The sequence below is a fragment of the Cariama cristata genome, unplaced genomic scaffold (assembly GCF_000690535.1).
Source record: "Cariama cristata isolate BGI_N322 unplaced genomic scaffold, ASM69053v1 scaffold3075, whole genome shotgun sequence".
Lineage (NCBI taxonomy): Eukaryota > Metazoa > Chordata > Aves > Cariamiformes > Cariamidae > Cariama > Cariama cristata.
Genome location: NW_009617939.1, coordinates 89,326 through 113,552, shown reverse-complemented (window position 1 = coordinate 113,552; position 24,227 = coordinate 89,326). Strand labels below are relative to the sequence as shown.

The 24,227-nt window shown below is 38.1% G+C and overlaps 1 protein-coding gene across 1 annotated transcript in view; it reads right to left on the bottom strand.

The window, feature by feature from the left end:
- Positions 1-369: 369 nt before the first annotated feature.
- ADCY8 (adenylate cyclase 8 (brain)) overlaps positions 370-24,227 on the bottom strand; it is a 97,187-nt gene continuing 73,329 nt past the window's right edge. Inside the window, exons 12-18 of the mRNA XM_009700663.1 lie at positions 23,379-23,551; positions 21,081-21,162; positions 15,244-15,402; positions 11,914-12,060; positions 4,993-5,085; positions 2,538-2,652; positions 370-943 (exon numbers count right to left, since the gene is read on the bottom strand). Coding sequence (XP_009698965.1) covers positions 456-943; positions 2,538-2,652; positions 4,993-5,085; positions 11,914-12,060; positions 15,244-15,402; positions 21,081-21,162; positions 23,379-23,551 — 1,257 coding nt within the window. The 3' untranslated portion in view covers positions 370-455. The remainder of the gene's footprint in view (positions 944-2,537; positions 2,653-4,992; positions 5,086-11,913; positions 12,061-15,243; positions 15,403-21,080; positions 21,163-23,378; positions 23,552-24,227) is intronic.

Sequence of the window (24,227 nt, the reverse complement as noted above, 5' to 3'; positions counted from 1 at the left end):
ACTATCTTTTCCCTGGCTATAACGGAGACCAGGAAAGTAGTTAGATGCATAGAATTCTACTTGAAGGTGAGAAGAACTGACTCAAATCTCCTTATGCCTTTGTTTTCCCCCAAAAAGTGTGGGCAGTATTCCATCCTTTCCCCATCATTAACTCCCTACACAATTTATGTTCTAAATCCCTCCAGTTAGAGGTTTATTCTTGTCCCTTTCTGTAAGTAGCTGGTGCAGCAGAGTGGTAGCTTACAGCTTCTATGTCTGGACATTCAGAGGTTGATCAGAGCTGGGGGGAGAGATGTTGGCACCATTTGTTAAAATGTAGGAATTTGAATCTCATTGAAATATCACACCAGAAAACAATCACACTTCTTCTAAAAAAAATTAAACCCTTTTTATTTGTATATTTATTTTTATATATAAAAGAAATACAAAAAAAAAGAACACAAACAAAATGCTGCTTATGGCAATTCAGTTTTATCAGCCCCCTCTGCCTGGGCTGCTGCCTCAGATCCACTGGGAGTGAGCAAAGTCCTCCGGTTGTAATGTCCTTTTATGATTCCAGAGTTATTGTTCTCATTAAGGATTTGCTTCTGTTTTTGCCTGTTAAGAGACTGTACAAGTCCTAATACAACAGCTGCTAATGAATACTGTCCAGTTAATTTTCTTGGTTGTAAGATTAAAGGATTTGGTTGAACTCTTCCTAGAAGAAAATATGTTTTGATTTTTCCTTCCTGTTCACTGATACCTTTGACATAAATTTCTCCTCGGTAGTCGAAGGCAAATCCTCGGTCCTTCAGGATCAGATACGTTTCTTCAGGCACTTGTATTCTGTCACTAACACCTGTGCTGTCCATTCGACTTGCTAAATTAACCGTTTTGCCCCAGATATCATATTGGGGTTTCTTAGCACCGATAACTCCAGCTACGACAGAGCCATGGCTAATCCCTATTAAAAAAAAAAAAAAAAAGAATTGAGGAGAGAGAGCCAGTTAGATGAGAATAGCTGAAAATCATATTTGCACTTAAGAACAAGATGAAGCCCGATTCAGATATACACTTATTTGTAAGCTTAAGGAAGAGGAGTATATACAAAGAAAGTAAGAAAAAAATGCCAGAAAAGCTAGAAAACATGAAAAGTGATATCCACAGAGTCATTTTACAGGATGTGTGTCTCAGTGGAACCACAGTACTTACGTATCATCTCTATTCTGCACACAGTTGCCAAAACTCCTGCAAACTGATTCTGGAAGGATCTTTCTAGGTCTATATTTGTTGAAGGCAACCTTGATAATGCTATACAGTCAAGAAATTACATTCTTGTATTCCATGAAGAGAAAATATTATTCTACAAAATTACTGAAAGACTGTATCTTGTAAGATTGTTGCATAAATTCAAGACAAGCAATAATATAGAAGAGACAATTTTTTTTTTCTATGGTAGTGATTTAAGAATACGTTTATTGATGGTGAAAGGTACATGTTTGGGAAAAGGATCTTAGTTTTTTAGATTTTTTTAATATATTTTTTTATTTTTTTCTATGGTAGTGATTTAAGAATACATTTATTGATGGTGAAAGGTACATCTTTGGGAAAAGGATCTTAGTTTTTTAGGTTTTTTTAATATATTTTTTTTAAATTGCTAATAGAAATGATTTCTAAATACTGTTACATTCATGCTCTATGAAATCTTTGCAAGTTATCCACACTTATGACGAGTGGATGCATGTTCTCTGAGAAATCTTGTGAACTGAGAGTTTTCTATTCAAAACTGTTAGAAAGTGCAGATCACAAATAGTGGTGCTGTGACACTCCATGCTCTGACTGACAAATATACTTCAGGTTTTTATGGTGGGGTTGTCTGTAAAGGACATGTTTCTTCCCAGTGGTTTTTGGTTTTGACTGGTGATCCAGTTGACATGAGAAGCTGTCAGATTTACTCCTGCTACGTGCCATATATTCAGGCCATCTTTTCATGTGCCTTCCTACTAGCCATCCAGGATAATACATTCCCCATCACAGCAATTCAGAGCTTCTGCCACTGATCAGGGTAGAACTGGAATTCAATTTTTGTGCAAAACCAAAGTACTACACACAGTTTAGGATAAGCTACTATTACCCCTTCACTGAAGAAGAATCTAAAACAGGGAGATCAACTAGAGACTCTGCAGGTTGTTTTTTTTTTAATACTGCAAGCCAGTATAAACCTTGGGATTAGGTCTGGGCTGCACAGTTCAGTTTTTGTGTTATATCTATGGGGTCTTGGCCAGACTTACTAAAGACAGTAGCTTAATTATGCTACCCATTCACCATTCACTAAAACGTAGAACTCCTGCAGTCCCCAAATCAGGGCCCATATTCCACAAGCGGAGTAGTTCTTATTTCTAACTTTGCCTGGGATGAAGTCAGTTTGAAAACAGAGGATGCGGTACTTGGAGTCTCTTAAATTGTACATGTCCTTGCAATGCTCCTGGGGTGCACTTAGAGAGTCAGATCCTTGCAGACAAAACCCCATTTAATACTCATGTTTGAACTATGCTTACCAATACGGAGTTCAAAGTTGTTAAATGAATGCTTGTTGATCTCCTGTATGCTTTCATTCAGAGCTATGGAGAAGTCGGCCAGAGCACACAAATGCCCCCATTTGTCTTCACATTGCTGAGGAGTAAGTTATAAACCAATATGTTAGGAAAAGTTTTGCATTTGCCCAGCTCCCACCCATCTCTACCAAGTGCCAACTATCTGAATCTGGAATTTGTAAGAACAGTCTCAACATACTAGATCGAAGAGAGGTAGGGTATTATTAATGCTAATGCTTCCCATTTATATGACAACATTTGTATACCTGGATACAGAGAAGCTTAGCATGAAGTACCAAAGAAAGTAACTTCCTGTCAATAATCTGACAGGCAATCATGAGAGTTAATAAGGCATGTGAAATCTGTCTAAGACTGAGAAAGAAAGTATAGAGAAGCTTGAGATATCTCAGGTACAAGGGATAACAACTAGTGAGAATCAGGGATGACCCACATAAGCAAGAACTAGAGCAAAAGAAGTGAAAGATGTAATTCTCCTTTGCTGATACTGTCATCCAGGAAAAGCAGCAATTCCAGTGCTCTCAGGGGTGGAATAGTGACAGGAACAGCAGGGCAAGCTAGGCAACCTGGGACCAGTTAAATGGGAGAGAAAAGGCTATTCTCTAGCTCATTAATCACCTTTGCCTATAGAGCAGTCAAGTCACTCCCTGCTCCTTCTCCTCCGTTTCTGTTCCTACAGAGCAGTTGATATACGTATGGGGATCCGGAGTGGGTTTTAGTCTTCCCAGAACACCAACAGAGCAGATGATGGAGCAGGGACTCTCAAGGGAGGACAAGGAACTCCTTAATTATTTTTCTGAGTGGGCAGTGGAGTGACGAACAGCTGTGGTTTTGGCCCAATAGTGGTCTGATGTCATCTCATCTATTCTGAAGCTAGGTAATTCTGTCATCAAACAAATTTCCAGTCCATAGGAAGGAAGAATTGCAAGCCCCACCCTGGGTCATACAGTACAGCTGTTTGCAATTTTCATCATCCTCAATGTTCAATACTGAACACAACCATCTCCCTGGCATCACCCTCTTCTTTTCGCGCTGTGCTCGGTCCTTGTCCTCAGCCTCATCCAGTTCACGGCATACCAACCTCCCTCAGCAACCCTCACCTCTTAGATGCTGACAAGTCGATAGATATGTATGTATGAAGATAAGTATATTTAAAACATACATAAAAATTCCATTAGGTTATTATAGTTCAAGAAAAAGGATGAGTTAATCAGTCTTGGAAATGTAGTAAAGATTTTCTCCCTTTGATTTTTTTCACCCACAAGAGTCAAAAGAAGTGTTTAGGAGCCGTGTAGCTATAACCAGCTGCCTCCCTGTTGTTCAGTCCTTCTTTGCTCATCTCTGCACAGAAGCGTTTTGAGTTAGAACAAATAAAAATCTCATGCATGTCTAGTTTTGTGGATTTCTAGCTGTCAGCATCACTTGTTAGTCTGTAGGTGGGAGATGCTCAGCTACTTACACTCCACAGGTTTTATAATATATTCTAAACAAACAATGGAAATTTTCTAGTTTATAATGATCACGCTAATCTGGCTTCTGCTTTTCTGGCAGTTGCAAATGATGCGGATAGATCTGATTATCACTCTGTGATTGATCTGGGGCAGCATACCCATTTTTGTGGTGCTCCTCCTCGGCGAGAGGCACCAATTGCCAAGCAAGACTGATTTCAGCAACAGTCAACTTCTCGCTGGATGTATTTTAGAGCCTCATCTTATTCCTTTGGAGATCTTGTTCCCAGGCATATTCTTGGATGTAATTATGAATGGATTTCTCTCATCTGACTTATCTGAGGTTTATGGCTGTGGCTGTACATGTGTCCTCTGTGGCTGATTTTTCTCTCAGCTTGGTTTGCACCTCTGCAAGTGAGGGCAGCATGCAGGCTTCTGGCTTTATGATGTGCTTCAGTTGAACTACTTTCTTTTTGATGTATAGTTTATCATGTTGTCTGTAGATATGCAGCTACATCGTCATAAAAATTTATAAATGCGACCTTACGCTTGCATAAGCATGCTGTCAGTTAATAGATCCTCCCTCTTCATAGATTATTGGAGGCTGTTAGCCAGATTCCAGACTGAGTTACAGTGGTAACTTTAGAGTATGGTCAAAGATATACATAGACCTGCTCTAGATTCATATAAATGTGATTGAAAGGAGATTTTTTTTTTTTTCTCTCTTATAAACCTAAATTTGAGGAAAGAATCCATATGGTTCTTGTTCTGAGCACAAGGTGGCATTTCAATTCGTCAAGAAGTGCAACTGTTGTCTGCCAGAAGCCCCAAAAGTCTATTTTCTTTTAGCAAACACAACTCTATGAACATCATAAATATAACACTGATATTCTCTAATATGAATGGTCAGACACACCAAAAGCTTTGCTTCTTAAAGAAAACTATTCTCTTACCTGTTTTTCAGGTGATAATCCTGACACGGCCATGTATGTGCTGCCAATCGTTTTAATTTTTTCAATATCTTGAAATCTCTCTTCACCTAGTAACTAATACATATGTAAAAAAACCCATTGTTACTTCTGTAATTCTTAATGCAAAATGCTTCTGCAGATACTGAAAGGAATTGTTACACTCGTGATATCTTCCACTCAGTCACAGGGCATCATTCCCTCTGGCTTCTGGGGCACTCTGAATTGGGACTCGGCAACATCATCTGCTCCCAGAGTGCCTTCAAGCTAAATTCTGCTGTGCTCTGTAAAGCTGTTTGGTAAATCACATAATGGATAGTATAAGACACACGTATTCTAGCTTAACAAATACAGATATGTCCTGTGTTTCCTGAGGTATAATCACTGAAAACTAGTGAAGACAAACCTTTTGTGTATATATGTGTGAATATAAGAACAAATGATCACTTAGAAGTGTTCTTAAATCTCTTTTGGAGGAACTCAGTTTGCAAATTAAGTGCTGCTATAGGAACAATTCAGGTGATAAGATCAGTGTTAAAGGGAACAGAGTTCACTCAAAATAACCATTTTAACATCTTACACAGTTAATGGATGGAGATAGATGCCTCCAGAGAACTTCTATGAGAGACCAAGTCCTCCTGTATCCCATGCTACCCTCTTCTTACTGCCAGACCTAACATTGGTATGTTCATTGGGTCATTCAGTCTCCACTTTTGTTATGTATTTTCCTCTTCTACAAAAAAATACAGGGAACCAACGGGAAGTGGTAAAAACCTGTATCTATTTGGGATAGCTATAGGTGTTAAGTAGGCATAAAGAACTTGTCAGATTGAGAATCTGCAAGAGGAAGAATAAATTCTGTCTAGTGACTAAAGCGCTGAGTGGAGTGGGAGTGACAGTTTGGTCCCTATTCTAAGTCCGTATTCACAGTTTAACTTAGGACTTTCCATGAAATAGAAGCCAGAGCCTTACATTCCTTGAAACACCTAAGCAGAGTTCAGTTTGTGAATTCTGTCAATGACAATAGAGTTTTATGTGGGATATGGGCATGTGTCATCACAGGCTTTAAAAATGTATATTGCTGATGTTAATACCAAAACACCTCGGGAAACTTCATGATAAGCAATATGGTCTCTAATAAATTGAGGTATCAATACGGTTAGGCAGTCCTGGAAGAAAAAAAACAGTTCACAGAGAAAAGGAATTTCAAACTCTCAGTTCTAAAGACTCAACTTAGTTGGGATTTAAATGGAAAAAAAGTAATCTTGCTGTGGTCAGGAAAAAATTTAATGAAGCACTTCTCCCTTATTTTTATACAATGTCGTGCATTCTTTTTCCATCTTGTGGGTTTGAATTTCCTGTCAATTAAAAACTAAAGGGATTATTTCATTCAAAGGGACAAACATACCAAAAGCATAACATAAAATATCCCCTGCCATTGAACTAACCACAGTGTACGTCAGCCGGAGTGCCAGGGTCTTGGAGGCTTTGTTGTTCGTGTACAGATAGCGCACCATCTGTCCCTAATGGGAGGCTGCACAGCATTGCGCGCAGGGAATACAAAGCCATATGGTTAATGGCTCCCTTCCAAGTCAGGAAAGTCCGAAAACTTGACCTGCTTCTCATTGTTCTTCAGACTGCCAGAAAAGCCCATTATCTATGTCTGCCTCCTACAAGGGCAGCCCTTCCAACTGCTCTCTTCAAGAAAAAGATTGTTTCTTGTAGCTCTGCTTTTGTGAGCAGTCTGAGAGCACCAGGTGTGTGGGCAAGGAGAGAAAATGGTCTTGGTTAAAAACAGCCTATATTTTCATTTCCAGATGGTTGCTGGAAGCAATAGCAAACAGCACACTAATTTAAAATGTGTGATAAATATCTAAAATGACTCTTTTTAAGAAAGAACGAACCTATCATCTGTGAGGCAATTTTGAAGAAATAATCTCAAGTTATCTTTTTTCTTCTCATTCATTATTGTTTCCAAATCTCTCTTTTTTTTTTTTTTTTTCCCCTGCTTTATCCTGTCTGTTAGATAGTTTCTTTCCTTCTTCAGATAATGGTTTATTTACCAATTACTTTCTTCACAACATGACAGGATGATGGATTCTGATGTTAGGGAAAGATATTCCAACTCAGTTCTAAATCAGCTGTTATTTGTTATGACATTTTAAATAGGCTTGCTAATTTACCAAGATAGTCCAGGGAACATTTTCAAACCCTAGAATGTGGTTGACATCTGAAAAGCAACTAATGGCTTGATGCTGCAATTCATATACAGCCAAGGTTATATGGAGGTCAAACCCTTGGGTGTACACATGCAATGAAACATGTGCAAAGTAGTATAAAAAAGAATATTCCAGGACATGGCACACATTTGCAAAGTGATCAGCAAAGTCTGAAAGCAGAATCCTATGTTCTGCTGAAATCTCTATTTGTAGCAACATAATATATTACAAACTGTTGTCATAAACACCATGTAAATCACAGAGGATAAAGAAAATAGGAGGAAAAAAAAGACCTCATGAGTTAGAAAGCTCTTATTAAAGCACAAATCCCAACTGTAACATCACTAAGAGACATAAATGATAGATTAAAAAGGCTAGAAAGATTGTGACGTAAAAAAAATTCCTTCAAGGTTTCTAATCTTCAGGAGAAATATTCCAGTGTTACTTTTTTGGTGCAACATCTCTAAGAATGGGAGTTTAGCCCTTTATGTGTCTTAAGACTACAGTCACATAAAAATTGGATAATTATAAAAGTAGATTTGCAATGATCATGTTTGGTTTTTGATGTATGAACTGTTCCTGTCAGCACCTCTGTGCTTGAGTACAAAATAGGATATTATATATAACTATATTCTATAATGATGTTGTATGTCATATTAGAAAAAAAATCTCCATTTGTCAGTCCAGAAACCAACACCTCCCATTCTGTCTCAGTTGATAGGAAGTCTGGATAATTTGGAAATCAACAGATATGTGAGCCATCAGGAAAAAAACCCACAACACCCTGAGTAAAGCCTGTGCTTTGAGAAGAGTCAATCACCTACTCCCAAGACCGACTTTTGGACCAGATTTCCCCGGCTCCCTAAGAAAGACCTCGTCACAACCTGATTCCTCTGTGGGCTCCTAGCCCATGCAGTTGTTGGTGGTGGGTTCTGTTCCACTGTTCACTATTTTTTGTTTTACTGGCTTTGTCTCTCTATCATAGACCCATTACCTGGAAAACAACAGATCTGGGTTGTAAGCCTTCTGTTTTGAAGTAACAAGGATACTCCTCTAAAAAGAAGAAAGAAATAACCCAGATCTCCTTCTTGTGCATGTATCACATTTTCCAAACCAGGCCAATTTGTACTTTTATCACTGCTTTCTTTCAGGAACCTTTTCCTGGCCCTATGGACAGACCGTACTTACTACTATTATCTATGTAAGGAAAGGAAGGGACTCACAGTGTAGCGTCTGATTTGAGATTAGGAACTCAATTCGGTTGTCTAAACATAGGTGTCTAGTGTCATCCAGAGCATGCTTCCCTGAAAAATCTCCAATGGCTTGCTCCAGACCAGCATGATTTTTCTGACGGTGCAGTATGGAACCTGACAATCCCATGTGAGTGTCTCAAATGACCTAGGATATCTCAGACGGCACCAGGTACCAATGTCTTGCACTCCTGTGCTAAGACTTCTACATTTGGATGTCTCTGCAGAGGTTTTCACGTGATGCTGGGGAGCAAAGTTTTCCCATGGCTAACAGATCTGCTCTGCTCTCAAGCTACATGTTTGTGTTTTGGTTCCAGGGCTGTATTGAGACAGCAGGCAATCTTGGTAAGAAACAAGGAATAGTGACATCATGTAGTGTCAGTCTATAGTTAGAGGGAAACATTACTGACCATGAAATGTTGTACCTGAAATGACTTCTGGTTCATTTTCTAAGGATAGGACTACTTACTTCAGTTATTCTGTCTGGCATATCACCTTTCAGATTGCTTAGACAGAATAAAATAATGGCATGACCATGCTGGAAGTAGGTTAGCTGTCAGCAGGGGATCACATAATTTCATTTACCACCTATACCAAGAACATACCTATTATTCAACTAAACATGTCTGGGACATAATACAGTCCCTAATTAGGTCCTTTATTAATTACAGTGTAGGCATTAGGGGCCTGAATGTAATATTATGCTAGGGTTTTTGATGAAAACCTTGTCTTCAGTAATTGCCACAGCACCGATGGAATTTTGTTGTGAAGACTATATGAACATGAATGACAAAATATCTTAAATTAATTCATAGCAATAGGCTTTGCATTAAGTTTGAGCCATAACAATTTTAATCAGATCTGGAAAGAAAAACAAAACTATTAACCAAGAAGCATGCTGACAGCTGTGCAAGATCACAGAGATAAGAAGCAGGTATTTATACCTGTAGGGATGCGGGAACTTAGCAGGTGACAGAGCTCTTCTCATAGCAGAGTAGTTTTGTTTTCTACTAAAATGCACAGGGATGCATCCCCTGTGAATTCTTCTTTTTCCCACTAGTAATTTTAGTATCTGACCGATGATATGGATAAAATCCCAATTTCATTGTCTCTCAGAGTTTGGTAATCATCACCTTGGTCCAGTTTTTATGAGCCAGCACTCTATTAAAGTCCCCCATGCAGATACCCAGGATGAAGAAGGATGAAGGTGCAGTTAAGACCGTGATCTGGGTTCATATTTAGGTTCTAGCCTGTGGCATTGGAACAGGTATCTTTGTTTTCAAAAAAATGCAGGAAAGACAATTACCCCTTTGTGCCTTTGTTTTCCACTTATGAAATGAAGATAACATAACTTCCACCAGAGGATCAAATTGAAAGTAAGTTCTTCAAAGCTTGTGAGAGGCCTTAGGTACTTGCTGCTCAGGAAGGAATAATAAAAAAAAAAAGAATAATTTTTTTTTCCCTAGTCTCTTTTTGTCAGTCATATGCCTTCCACTTTCATCTTTTCATCCAGTAACTTCCTCTGAAGCCCTTGGAGATACTTGCTCTTCAAAGAAAAAAACAAAACAAAACAAAACAAAACCAAACCTCTAGGCTAGATCCTCAAAGAGAGATAGGTGTTTAAAGTAGGACTGAGGTAGAACTAAATAAATGAAAAAAATAAAAGACATTGATTTTCAAATATTCATTCAACTGTATTCTAAACCCTGGAGAGGTCTGAGCTCTACCAATGCTTTAATTTTCTGGAAAGAAGTTTTATCTCTGCTGAATCTATGGGCAGAATCCTGGTCCAGATACAAAGACTAAGTATACCTTCTTGTCTTCTGTCAAAAACTCAATCTTTTGCACTCTGACAGTGCTTTTTGGGTTGAGAACCAAAGCGGTAAAAGATGTTATCTTTTTTCAAAACACAACCTAAGTGGAGATTTTCCCTTCTTTGTTTTAGACAATTGCTCCATGGTTACATAACTCATGTGGGATGTGAGATCCAGCTCCAGCTCCTTTTGAGGGAACGAATTGTCTTTTATTGAACTGCATCTTAATTTTAAGCTGACAAAACACTCTTCCCTTCTCCAATTGATACTCTAACACAATGCAGAAATGAATTAAAAAACTTTCTTGGGATAAAAAGAGTTTAAACAGAACATGGGTTTCTTCGGTAGGATTTTTTACTGTTTCTCAATTATTTCTTGCTATCCATATGCCCACTCCCTTGCTGTCCAGTTTAGTACTAATCTTGCCTTGCTCAGCACCATTCTGAAAATGATGACTACTTCCTACTTTCTCTTTTAATAACTTCGAACAAAAACAGTCACAGACCTTTGATAGCACCACCAGCTCCCCCTTTCCCCTCCCTTTTTCTATCTGGACCATTCCAATACTGCACGTAGATCCAGTCTCACTGTTAACTAGAGATGGCTCAGATTCTTCTTCTACCACTCGGGGAGCTCAGGAGAGGTGCACACTCCTGAAAACTCCTGGCAGTCTATAGGTTAAAATTCCCCATGTTAGGTAATTTTGGCCTTACCTTTGCACCCTTCTGAGCTTTAAGTTTTTTTCAAGGCTCTTTGTTGGTCTGTCTTTTGTCCCCTTTCTTAATTCCTCTTGGGCTCATTGCAGGACATGATACCACCTGTCTAGGCTTCCTTACTAACTAGTTGGCAGAGTATGCAATACCAAGCATGCAACTTGCTCCTGACTTCTTTTCACTTTCCAGGTTTTCCGTGCTTCCACCTGGCAATAGCTACATTGGGGATCTGACTTTTCTTTTCCTATTTAACTTATCCCCTTCTCAGCTCCCTTCCTGAGATTAACTGGACAGGATACCTAAATAATTTCTTTTTCCTTTCTATGTCCTTTCCATTTTTTTTTTTTTAATTTCCCTTCACCTCTGAATTCCTCAGTAAAGCAAACAGCTTTACTTCATTTACCTCTGTATAACATACCTGACCAGAGAAGTCTCCTCAGTCATTGACTACCCAACATTTGCTTCTGAGCTGTGTGCTTCACATTTAACTTGACACTGTTTTACCTTTAACATTCATTGAATCCATTCAACCAATGTCTTCAAAACAACACCTTTATCTGTTTGGATTTAGACTGGCACTTTCTAGAACTGTTGCAAATAGCTTCATCCTTCTTTCTTCTACAGAAATAAGGCACATTCTACTTCTAGATACACTGGAGCAGATTATGTTTTTATTTATGCATGTTTATGCTCAAGTAGCTATTGATTTCAGTCTCTATCTCACTAGGTCATTCAGATCAAAGTTTGGCAAGACTAAGTGCAAAAAAGCAAAATAGACAATTGCAATTGGAGTAAAAAAATCAGACAATTATTGGGAGCAGAATAGTTACTAAATTTTATAATTTAGGATGACATATTTGGGAACTCATCGTTTAAGCACTATCAGATTTTCTATAGTAGCTGGTATTACCTCATCAAAGTCTGCAATGATTTCGTTCAGCAAGCGCAGACATTCTACTCCTTGGTTATTCATCTCAGTCTGGGAATAGAAGTCAGCAAATCCAGGAATAGAAGCAAACATCACACCAACAGCATCATAGGACTGAGAGTATAATTCCTAAACGAACAATGAAATAAAAATGAGTTCAATTGGTAGTATAAGGAGGAGAATATAATTAGCTGCAATTAAAGTAGGTTTCTTATTTTTTCTGTGCATAATACTTTAATATCTGAGGTTAGCATTAGTGTAGTAAGTGTTAGCCAAGTGCAATAGGAAGAGACTGACAGCTCTCACTTTTTTATCATGGATTATATGCAGGATTTGCCCTTTCTTTGAAAGCCTGCTCTTTTTGCTTCTGAGGCCAGAGGGTTACACCAGCAAAAATGAAATAGAATTTTTCATTTTGATTTATATGGGAAATCACTTGAAGAAATGAAGGATTCTTTTGCAAGTGTGAATACCAGAGAATCAAACACTGTCAGGAAAGTCAAAGGAAGCTAATGTTTATTATTTATTATTGTTTAAATCTGTCTCATAAATGTTTGCAGTTGACAAGGTATTTCTAAATTTGCTGATTAACAGAGATCAGATGGGACTATTTCAAATGTCTAATATGACCTCTTCATAAAAAGTCGTCTCAGTTACTGCATTTTCTGGTGGATAATTTATACTTCGCACTACTGCAGCTCTCTACAAGTTTGTTTATTCACAGGTTTTCAGAGAGCCTGTACTCTGGTAAACTGTGGTTCTCCTAAGATGACTATGGAACTATTTGGTTGCCTGGGTCTGGGAGAGGTTCCTGCTATTAGGGTTTGAAAGGAGGGAGAAACAGAAGTGAGGGTGACAATGGAGTTACTGGGGACAGAAAGCAGCTTATAAGAGATCGAACACGGGAAGCTCTTAGGTAAAGTATGCCCTGGGATAAGCTTCCACTTCTGTTACTGATATAATTCACTCTGGTACTGAATGACAGATTTATTTATGGATGGGTTCTTGTCATTATATGTGAAAACGTGATCTGTTCTTCTCTGAACCCAAACAAACTTTTAGGAGCAAAATGTATGCTTTTCTAGTCGCTAATATACCACAACCATATGCATTCTCTTTTGTTTAATTTGTTTCTAGCTTCAACTGCTGTAGTTTTACCCACAGGAGGATACTTTCATTTCTGTTCTGGGACTTCTCTTACGACATTCTGACCTGGAGTAGTTGCTTCTCAATGTTCTTGTTAGTGTGCTTCAGGAAATTTTAGTGCTTTGGTCTCATGATAAAAGGACTTACTGCTGGATGCCATACACCTGATGTGAATACCTCAGGCTCCTCTTCTTCCTTCATCCTCCTTCTCCCTAGAAAAGCATCCTGAATCCCTGCCCTGCATTTTGTTATGCTGCTAATGCTGCCACTTATCAACAAGGCATCCTACAGTAAAAGTGGGAAAATTCTGCTAGTTTCCAAAGACACTGCAAAGTTTTGATTGAGAAAAAACATAATTGATTCTCTTCCTGCCCTTACACTTTCTTTCACTGAAGAACATCTACAGGGTCATGGAAGCCAGACTCTAAGGGCACTTATTCCCTTTCACAGGTATAGAAGAAAAGTAATACACACATTAGTTTATGGATGCTTATGGAAGACTAGGCAATGTGTATTAGGAGAAGCATATATACACTCAGGCATACTCTTTCCTCAGATCATGAAGACAGAAAACAACTGACTGAGCCTTCAACTGCTCCGTTTTTCTATTTTTGGCAGGAAGCATCAAGACCAAAATAATACATCCATGAGAAAACATTTACAGTACACATTTGGGAATTCATTTTTTCAGAGCAGACAAATTAACTTAATGGTGAGACATGAACTGCAGGATGGATTGTAGTGAAGTCTGGTAGATGTTATGGTCAGCCAGCTCATGCATAAATCATCCCAAGTATAGTCACTCTGAAAATTGCCTTACAAAAAGCAGGGGTGGTGGAATTAAATTCAGTGGCAAATTATTGAAGCATCAGCAGTGATCCATGGGGCATCTGTTTGCTTCTGAAGATTTTTATGCATGCGAATGCATGTGAATAAATGTGTAAGAGAGGACATATATTCCCTGAAAACCCATAATGCAGATATGCCAGGACGTACTTATGGTTGATATTGAGATCTGCTCCATTTGCAACGAAGAATTTTAACCTGGTTGCTTTCACACGCACATTTTCTTATGTGCAGAGCAATGTTTTTATATCAGTTTAATACCCACAGAGTGTAAAATTCTTCAAGAGGCAGATTTCTAAAGTGCCTTTTCTTGTAGTTTCTTGTTATGTCACCTTCCCTAGGTGATATTTGAAATCTCATTTTCAGAACACAACAATTCCTCGTTGTGCAGTCTAATTTATCTGGCTACATCTGTTTCCAAAATGTACAATCAAAAGGGTAGCCTTGATTCCTTTTTGCTGCACAATGAATAGATATGTCAGTGCTGGCAACCTAAATCTTATAACATTTGTAACCTCTTCGTTATGAAAGATAATTCCAACATTGCATGAGAAAATTCTAGTTTCATCATACGATAGGCTTTATTCACAGATAATATTATAATACTCATTTGTCTTATTTCAGATAAGGAATAAGACTTATGAGTCATAGACTCATAGATTGGAAGGGACCTCTGAGGGTCATCTAATACAGCTCCCACTCAAAGCAGGGCCAATTAAGTCAAGTCTGTCATGGCCTTGTTCACTTGAGGACTGAATATCTCCAAGACTGGAGATTTCACAACCTCTCTAAGCCTTGATGCAAAGACCACTTTCCTAGGGATTTTTTTTCCCTTGTATCTGAGATTTTTTCTTCCTGCAAGTTATGTCATTGCCTCTTGTCCTTCCACTTGCACCTTGGAGAAGAGTTTGGCTGTCTTTTCTGTAAACACCCATTAGGTAGCTGAAGACATCGACGAGATCCTCTTTCAGCCTTTTCCTCTTAAGGTTGAATGAACCCAGCTCTCTCAGCCTCTCCTCATATGTCATGTGCCTCAGTCTCCTAATCATCTTGGTGGTCCTTCCCTAGGCTTGCTCTAATAGGTCCATGTGTCTCCTACTGGTGAGCCTGAATCTGGAAACACCACTCCAGATGTGGTACCAGAAATACAGAACACTTTACTTTAAAACCTGCATGTTTTTTTAATGTGGATCAGATGCCAAATATTTGCAGTACTTGTGTAAGAAATCCTATCGAGAACTAAGTTCTAACAATTTCCTAACAGATCTGCTTTTCTTTTGCTAATTAGACAAAAGTATCAGAAATAAAACTCATACATACCTCGTTATCCCGATCCTTCTCCAGGAAGTGACGGGCAACATGACTGGGTAAGATATTCCGTAGCATATTTTCATTGTGCTCCCTTAACTCCTTCATTTCATTGATTTCTTCTTTTGCTTGAACACGCCACAGAAAATCCAGCCTCGCTGTGTATTCAAGCTGTAGTTCCAGAAAGAAAAAAAAGGCAAAAATAAAACCTGACAAGATAAGAGTAGAGATTGTATTGTCATCCTGGCAGGTTGCTTCTGCCATGTAACTGCCTTCAGTGCTGCTGAAGACCTTTGACTCCAAAAGAATTTGATCTTATTGCCAGAAAAAGAGATTATTTCTTTGCCTTGTGTATAGTGAATGTCTCGGAAGAACCTTGGGCAAAACAATATTAGTCATATTACTGGTATGGTCAGTGGCTAGAGAATGTCATAAAATTATTTTCCTTTTAAACACCTCTTTATTAGTTAGATAATGGAGTCAGACAGGAGATGAAGTATTGGAAGATATTGGTAGTAATATGAAATAAATATGTTCCACATATGTTTTCACATATGTTTTCAAATGAAATGGGTTTCATGAGAAAATAGCACAAAGGTCATTCTAAACACTTTACAGAGACAGGTAGTTTACTTCTCAATGATGAGCATCTTTCAGCAAAACTGTATTTAACAGCCCAACACACTCCCAAAAGACTTTGAAATCTGTGGCACCAAAACAAGGTACTTCTACTGTTGGGACATGCACTTATTTGCAATTTAAGTCTTTTAGAAGATAGTGAAAGACGTGCTATTTGATACCCCTTTGAATACTCTGTCCCTGATGTATTGTGGATCCAGAATCTGCAACCACAATTTAATACGTGCATGATGGCAGTGTCTGATACCCTCAGCTACATACCAGAGTTAAACGGTTTTCAGTGCTGTATGTGTACAGAACAAAAGGAAGACTCCTGCACAGCACACCCTATGTATGTGCATATATATATATGTATTGTGTATTTTTTTAATATATATATATATAAAAATGCATATTCATATATACATAAATGGCAACTGTCTGCTAGCTGAAGCAGGGAACACGTCGAAACAGCATGTTGCTTGCCTAAGAGGCATATGTGTCTCAGCACACGGACAAGACCAGCACTGCCAGAAGTTTTGGGTGTGTTACACTGAAGGAGAGTTTTAGGCAGATTTTAAGGCAGGCGATACTGTAGCTTGCACAAGAGGTGACTTTATTAAGCTACAGGCTTATCGAAAATGGTGAAAATATATCCATGTGCAGTAAACTGAAAGAGAAAATATACTTGTGAGGCTTGAGGTGCTCTAACCAGAGATAATAATCAAACACCCGACAGAGAAGCGTATTATACCAGCAAATAGATGAATTTTACAATTGGGAGAGACATCAAATGGTTTGCCAGAAGGTGTTAGGATTAAGGAATTGTTGGGATATCATTCATGTGCCAAGCTGAAATAAAGGGCAAGCCTGCAGTGGGTGGGCGTGACTAAGACGGGGTTCAGGCATTGCTTAGTGACTCATCTTGTTCACATTTTTTGTCACCAGCAGTGTGAAAGAAACTGTAAACCACCTTGCAAGGAGGCTTACAGGTTGACTGTACTCCAGGGAGCTTTCCTTCCTAAAAGCAACCCTGGCTTGATATAAATTTCCAAAGCTTGTATGCAATTTAGCAGTGATTTCCTTGCCCTCTGGATACTATTGCCACTTTTATAAAGAACTCTTCTCTAGTTCTAATATTTTGATCTTCCAGCTTGTGACTATTAATTCCCTAAATTAACTGCACCAAAAAACTGTCAAGAAAAAGTATTTTAAACCCTTTTTTTCCAACATTTTTTAGTTTCCTTCCCCCTTCCTTTTGTGCTAGAAGACAGAACTCGTACTAGATCATAACTGACTTTTATCTCTACCAGCTGGCTGAGAAGGCAACATTGACTATAATTTTGCAAGGAGTTCTAAAGGTATTTTACAGATTGGCTTGGAGCAGGAGCTGCTGCTGGATTTTGAGTTCTTTGATGCCTCAGATTTTTGATGCTACTACAATAAGAACTTTGCAAAAAGCTGTAGTACAGTTTTTCACAGTTGATTTTTTATGCTGCTGTACAGGAAAAATTTCACGTCTCTAAACCTAGCTCAGAATAGCAGCAGCTAATCTTTATATTTTAGATACTATCATTCTGGTTATTTATAATCGCATTGTAACATGAAATTTTTTTTCTTGCATCATCAGTGGGCAGCTGAGAGGACACTGTCAATTCAGAGATAAAAGGGTGTGCTACATGTGAGGTTTAAAAATAGAAAGTTTTAAGAAGATGCTTTGCTAAGTTCTGATACTTGTTAAACCTAACAAAATTATAGGGTTGAGTTTTGGGTTTATTTTTTGATTGTGTAAAGAAATGTTCCTGGGCACAGTGGAGCAACATTGTTCCTGCAATGTCCAGGTTTTCTTGCCCTGATATGCAGCTCTGTGAAACACCCCTAATTCCAATAGTGAGTGAAGAAAATAGAGAAGGTGTATTACACAGAAAGCTTAACACTACCTATGTCCTCTAAATACTGTACAACCCAACCTCTCTGCAGACAATTGCCACATGCAAGGAAAGCACAAGGTAAGGATCAGCATTTGAGGGACAGCATATCCTTCCTTAGAGAATGAGAAAAGAGGATTTACATCCCAAAGGGACACTTTCAACCACTGCAAACTGTCTAACTCCAGATAAAATAAGCAAATATCCTTCATTACACTAAAATCTGAATATGGATAGGATAATAAGAGACCTGAAGCATAATACCAGAACTAGATATGTCTGTTCCTTTCTTTTTCTCTTTCATTTAGAACAATCTCCTCTTCACATTTCCTCATTCCTCCCCCTTTTCCCAAGGATGAAGGAGGTTTGGAGAGTCATGCTTGTTGCAGATAAATTGCTGTGAAGGGATGTCAGTCCTTCCTCCCTTCCCACAAGGCTCTGTAGAACAGCTACAGCTCTGACATCCAGGGGTTATCAGGTACACAGCTGTCTGGGCCTACCCTGCCAAAGTTCAAGTCTTCTTTTGTATCAAAGAGCCCCAGAGGCAGAGGAACAAACCGGTCATTCAGGCAACACTCACCTACACCAGAACACTCATCTGGTGTGTGCAAGATCTACACTCAGATCTACAATTTAAAAGAAACCAGAGAGGATTTTGCCCTCCATTTTATAAGGCCTTTTTCTAGGTCTAATCATCGGAGTGGAGGGAGAGGAGGGACTGTGTCTGCTGTGGGTAGTTTTATTCCCTCTTCACAACTGTTAAAAGTTTCCCTTTTAAAGCATGACAGAAGGTTTCACTCAGGGTTAATAAGCTATTTATATTGTGTGTTTTCACTAGAGATGTATTTCTGGTAGAGAAGACTGTATATGGTATTGTATTTTGATAAGATTTCCAGGGATAGCTTATGTTTATACAAAGTATTCTACTTAACTCATTAAAAAGATAAAGCAGTAAATGAACACATTTTACAACAGAGTAAGTCTAGTCTCAAAATTATCCACAACACTTCTTTTATGTGCTTTTTCTCAAGTTTAGTTTGCAAAAACACTGCTGTAAAGTATGTATTACTCATGTTAAAAAGTTGTTCTTCTAGATGAAATTGAATCTATAATAGGGAATTAGTCTATTTAGCCTGATGTCATGTAACAGTAACACAACTACTTTTAATTACGAGTGTAGCACAAGAGACCCTCGTGATTTGTTGGCTCAAGTACAGGTAAGATTTTAAGTAAGCTCTAAGTCTAATTAGACAGTCTCATACAACTTTTTCTTGAATCTAACTTAAAGTTGTGGGTAGAAAAGTGGGGATTAACTTTAAGTCACAATGGATAAAGAACAGTAGTTAGTTGTTCAGAAATTAAAGGGCCATAAATATAACCTTAGAAAAGTAATCTTTTTGGTAAATCCACCTAGAATGAGGTAAGTTTTAAGCTGTTCTACTTCAAAATACTTATGCAGTTTGTGAGAAGCAAACTGTGGTGGGGATAGCTTTATTGGACTTACTGTGCTCCCCATCAATTCAGACTATTGAAGAGATTTTTTTTTTAACATGCTCAAGATGAAATTTTTATATACTTTTTAGTTGGCATTTATACAGAGACCTTTAAGTTAACTCTATAATAAGAAATTAAACAATACAAGGAAATGTTCCTTGGCACTGCCATTGAATATTGTTAAACTGACAGTGGCCTTATGAATCATTTAGGAGAACATGCAGGAGTTAGCACATCTCCAAGGGTAGTTTGAGTGCTACCACCCTGTTTTATAGAACAAGAAAGATTAATATGATGGAAAAAGACTGCTGAGCTAACAGGTCTCTGGGCTGGGAAGATACTCTTAAACACTCCAGATCAGGCTTTTGTAGAAAACAGATATTTACACTCAGAATTGTGATCCTAAAGAGCATTGCCTGGATTCTGCCTAATCCTTGTGCTACCTAAACTCCTTTTGTGTTTTCTTTCTTAGTATTTACTGTCACTTTAGATGATTCCCAACCTTCAGATTTGTATCTTTGTGTATGTTAAGAATCATTGGGAATATTGTAAGGCTTATCACAAATTTGGGATGTTCAGTTCTTATTTGTTGCATACTTTTCCTAAACGGGCTTTATGTCTTGATAAAGATATGATGGAGTACAATTGTTTCCCATCAAACTTAAATCTGGGCACAAAGCACATTTCATCCCCTGCTTCCCCTACTCTCTTATTTCTCATTTCCTCAAAAAGAAGATAAAAAGGAAGAAAATTACTAGAATATTTAGGAGTTGCCTTCTTTTTGCTCTCCTATGGAAGGAATGGAGCCTGTAGGTACCTGCACAATTTACAAAGTTATCATAATATAATAAAGTGTATAATACTGTCTTATTCACCACAGCAACATTCTTACCTTACTGCCTCACTCAAATTAGGATTGAGAAATGCTGGTATTAATCAGCCTAATACTCTTGAAAGGAAAACCTTTAAGCAACTTGAATATGTAGGACAATGTCTAAAGATAATTGTGATTGCTGCTTCCTTTAATGCAGTGGTCTTGTTTGCCTTTATGTGAACAGAAATTGCCTGAAGTCAACATGTTTAACATGCAGCAGCCTGGACACTGCCAACCAGAAGCGCTGTGGAGAAAACACCTTGCTTTAGATGGCTTTTACTCAATGCATTTGTTGTTTTAAATCCTAATTTGTTATACTTCATTCTCCCTGTGCTCTGTGTATGGATTCTTAAAATACCCAGTTTCTCATTTCCTCCTTGAGGATATCAATCCTAAAGCTCTGAGACCCCTAAATCTTGGTTATGATCTAGGTCCACGTGAAAGAATTCTTGCAAGTGGTCCTTCACCCAAAGAAGTTAGTGTTGATGCTTAACCGCAATTTTTCCTCAAATCTGTTTGTTTTTTCCTCTATGAACACACTAAGCTATTTCATGGGAATTTTATTAGTTACTGTTTGTTATTCCCTTTCTTCCTTTTGATTTTTTGCCTACTCAGGTGCACTGAAGCAGCCAGATACCACTGGAATTGCACATGTACCGAAGATAAATGAAGTCCTATTTATTCCTTCAATTTCTATTAGAAAATGAAATATAACTTGCATATTGCTGAATATAATATCGTACATGTGCTTTAAGAATGCTAGGCCATGTCAGATCTGGGTTTTCTTTAATCAGATTCAGCATATGGTTTATTAAATTGTTAAAGGTCATACGCTCAAGTGGATAAAAAGGCAGTTGATATTTTGAAAGTAATTATTGTCACATCCTGTAATTGCAAGTGATATAGGGAACGGTTAAAGCAAATGTTTGCATTACCTGTTGACCATGATAAAATACAGCTAAAAGGAACATTGCCATCAGTAGTAAAGAAGCCTCCTTTGTACCCAGGAAGTCTGTGCTGGAAAAAAAATCCAAAGTAAAATACAGTTATTGATTTGTTAGTGTTGTAATTGTTCAGAAGTTTCACTTCATAATCCACTCTGGTACTTTTTGCTGTTCTTTAAAAAATCCCCTGTATTTGAAAATTTAACTTAGCAATAATTTGTTCAAGAGAACAGGAGTGTAATTTGAATACTCACTGTTGGAGACAAATGTATTAAATAACTAAATTATAGTCTACAGTAGGTACACGGAAAGTGACGGTCTTTCTCTTTCAAATGTGATATGCGAGCTGTGTATTGTCAGTCAGTCTCTTTTCCTGGAAGCTTGGTAAACAGCCATGAAAACCACAGCCCCTGTGGAATACAGGGGGTGGGATCTGGATGGAGAAAGGTTGAGGCTGGAGCTAGGAAAGGGAAACTTCCAGGCTGTGAAAGTAAAAGCTCAGTGGGGGGCCTAGAGATGAACCCTGAGGTAGGTGTTGAAGGTTAAACATCTCTATATTGTGAGAAAGGTTCAGAGAAGATAACAGGTGAGTTAAGGAAGGAGGTGTGCATCAAAGGGGACTCTAAAAAAATGGCAAACAAACATTAGGACTGGTTTTACTGAGCCACAAAGAGCAACAGAGAAAAGAAATGTCTGCCTATGACAGGGGAATTAAAGGAAACTCTTGCAAACAGTAGGGAAGAGAAGAAGATGAGCCAAGAAGGTACTGGCCGTGTGAAACCTGCTGTATGAAATTGCTGAGATGCAGTGTGTGCAGCATGAAGAAAGTGTGACAAAATATGGTGAAAGGAGTCCAGAGCAGTTAAAAGAGGTTTTAAATTTGAGGAGAAATTATAGTTATGTGGAAAGATGAAAAAAATGAAGAAAGTGAGTAACTCTGTAATATCAGAGGGATTTAAAAAGGCATGTTTCCAAGGAGAAAAGACATAAATTAAGAGGTTGGGGAACTGACAGGGCCAATCTTATAGTAAAACAAAAGAGAGAAAGAACTGAATTTGGAGGCAAATCAAACATGGATACTTGGCAATCATTTTGTTGAAGGGAGATGAGCAAAGATGAGGAAATGGTTAAGAGATCCTTAAAGCTTGAAGTTGTGAAAAGAGTTAATACAGGAGAAAACAAGGAGAAGAAGTTGGAAAATTCTGGGCACACAGCCTTGAACCTCATACTCCCTAATGTCAGAGCTGAAGTTCACATCCTTGCCCTGAGTGTGGAGCATCTCAGCTGAGTTCCCTATGTCCAGGGCTGTTGGGTACTCTAAGATTTTCGCACAAGGGAGAATCTTTCTTGGTGACAAAAATAAAAGACAATGATCATAATTTCTACTTCTAGTTACTTAGCCCAAGTATTGCTTACTGTCATTTGTCATATTCGCTGGGGTCTGCTATGAATATGCTATATGTCATATCATTAGTCTGTAGGAGGACAACTAGCATTAGAAAAAGGAATTGCATCTCAAATCTTTAGTACCTTGCTACCGTAGGGAGCTAGCAAGGAAAGACATGCATGCAGAGCCTTACTATGTATAAAGACGCGGCTGTTGTGAGAACTAATTCTACTGCAAATCCATGCTTTTCTGTCATTCTGAGGATCTTCACCTGGCACACACTTAAAAGCACAAGCAAAATCAGTACTAAATTGGTCAAGTATGAAGTGTTTTTCTGAATGAGCTAAATCACTGCTGCTCTAGAACCAGTTATTGCAACACTCAGTACACTTCTGACTCCGCAGGTTATTCTTCTGTCCTTCTCTTCAACTCCTTTTGCTGGGAAGAAAGCCTGGGAGGAGGAGTCTGTCCTTCAAATGCACTCCTACAAAATGGGATCATTCCCATATTCCTTATATCTTTCACACCTACATGTTATAGGTTGGATTTTATTCAGTTAAAACACTGCCTCTAAAAAATCAATTGTTCACTCCTGTTTTCTTAAATTGAGGTGATAGTTTCCATCAGTATCTCTGTAGTGCATATGTTTAGCAACATGGACAGACTATGGGAGACATAAAAGGCAAACCCTATTCAATATTTAAATGTCCTCATTAAATGAACATTTTAACAAAAAGGCCTAGGAAAGAATCACGTTATAAATATTTTGGATTACTCATTTCCTCTAGTAAATATCATTCCATACTTAACTATGGTGCTATACGATGCATTGTATACTCTGGCAAGACTTGACCCATTACCTCATTAAAAAGCAGTTCCTAAAAGGGGTTGTGAACACTTACTCTCCGTTGTGGTTAAAGTTGTCGTATTGCAGAAAAAGAGAAGCATAAATGGTCTCAGTCAGCAGAGAGTAGATTGCAATCATGATGAGAAGCACTGCCAGCTTCAGGACAGAGTTGAGACGAAGAAAGACTGCACAAGTCACCATTGCCAGCACACCAGTGAAGACAAAATACTGAGTAGAAAACACCACTGGTTACTTTTGGTGGTCAGCGTCTACATATTAACTCCATAAATATCTACATAAATAATCAAGTGATCAGAAGTATAAACAAAATTGCTCTGGATTTCAGTGCTCAGCTAAGTCTTCTTAGGGTGTAGGGCACTTTGAAAATAAAGGTTTTGTAAAATAGAATGTGAAATTACAAATTCTCTATTTCACATGGCACCTCCATGTTAGTGGAAATCCTCTTCTGTGCCTTTATGGCATTTTCATTGCATTAGAAGAGAAAGGGCATCCTGTGTAATTAAAAGATGAAAGGGAGACATGCTGCATGTAGTAGTTTGCTAATTAAAAGTCAATTTCTTTGGATTCTGAACTTCCACAGGACCCATGTTAATCAGGATAGGAGAATCGTATTCCTGCTTTAATCCTTTTCCCATGCTACTTGAAGACAGGATAAAGCCACAAGTTTGAGTGGGTTTTTATTTACTTTTTTTTTTTTTTTTAATTTTTAGTATTGCAGGTCTGGCTTAGTTACATTACTCCCTTAAAATGTGATGCCTGGAAGTTTTATTCATATCTTATTTTGTAATCTCTTTATGGTTTCATTTTTCTCAATGATTAGTCATCTGTCAAATGCAATCCATGCAGCTGATAGTGGATATAGAGAGACAATCATGGCCATGAG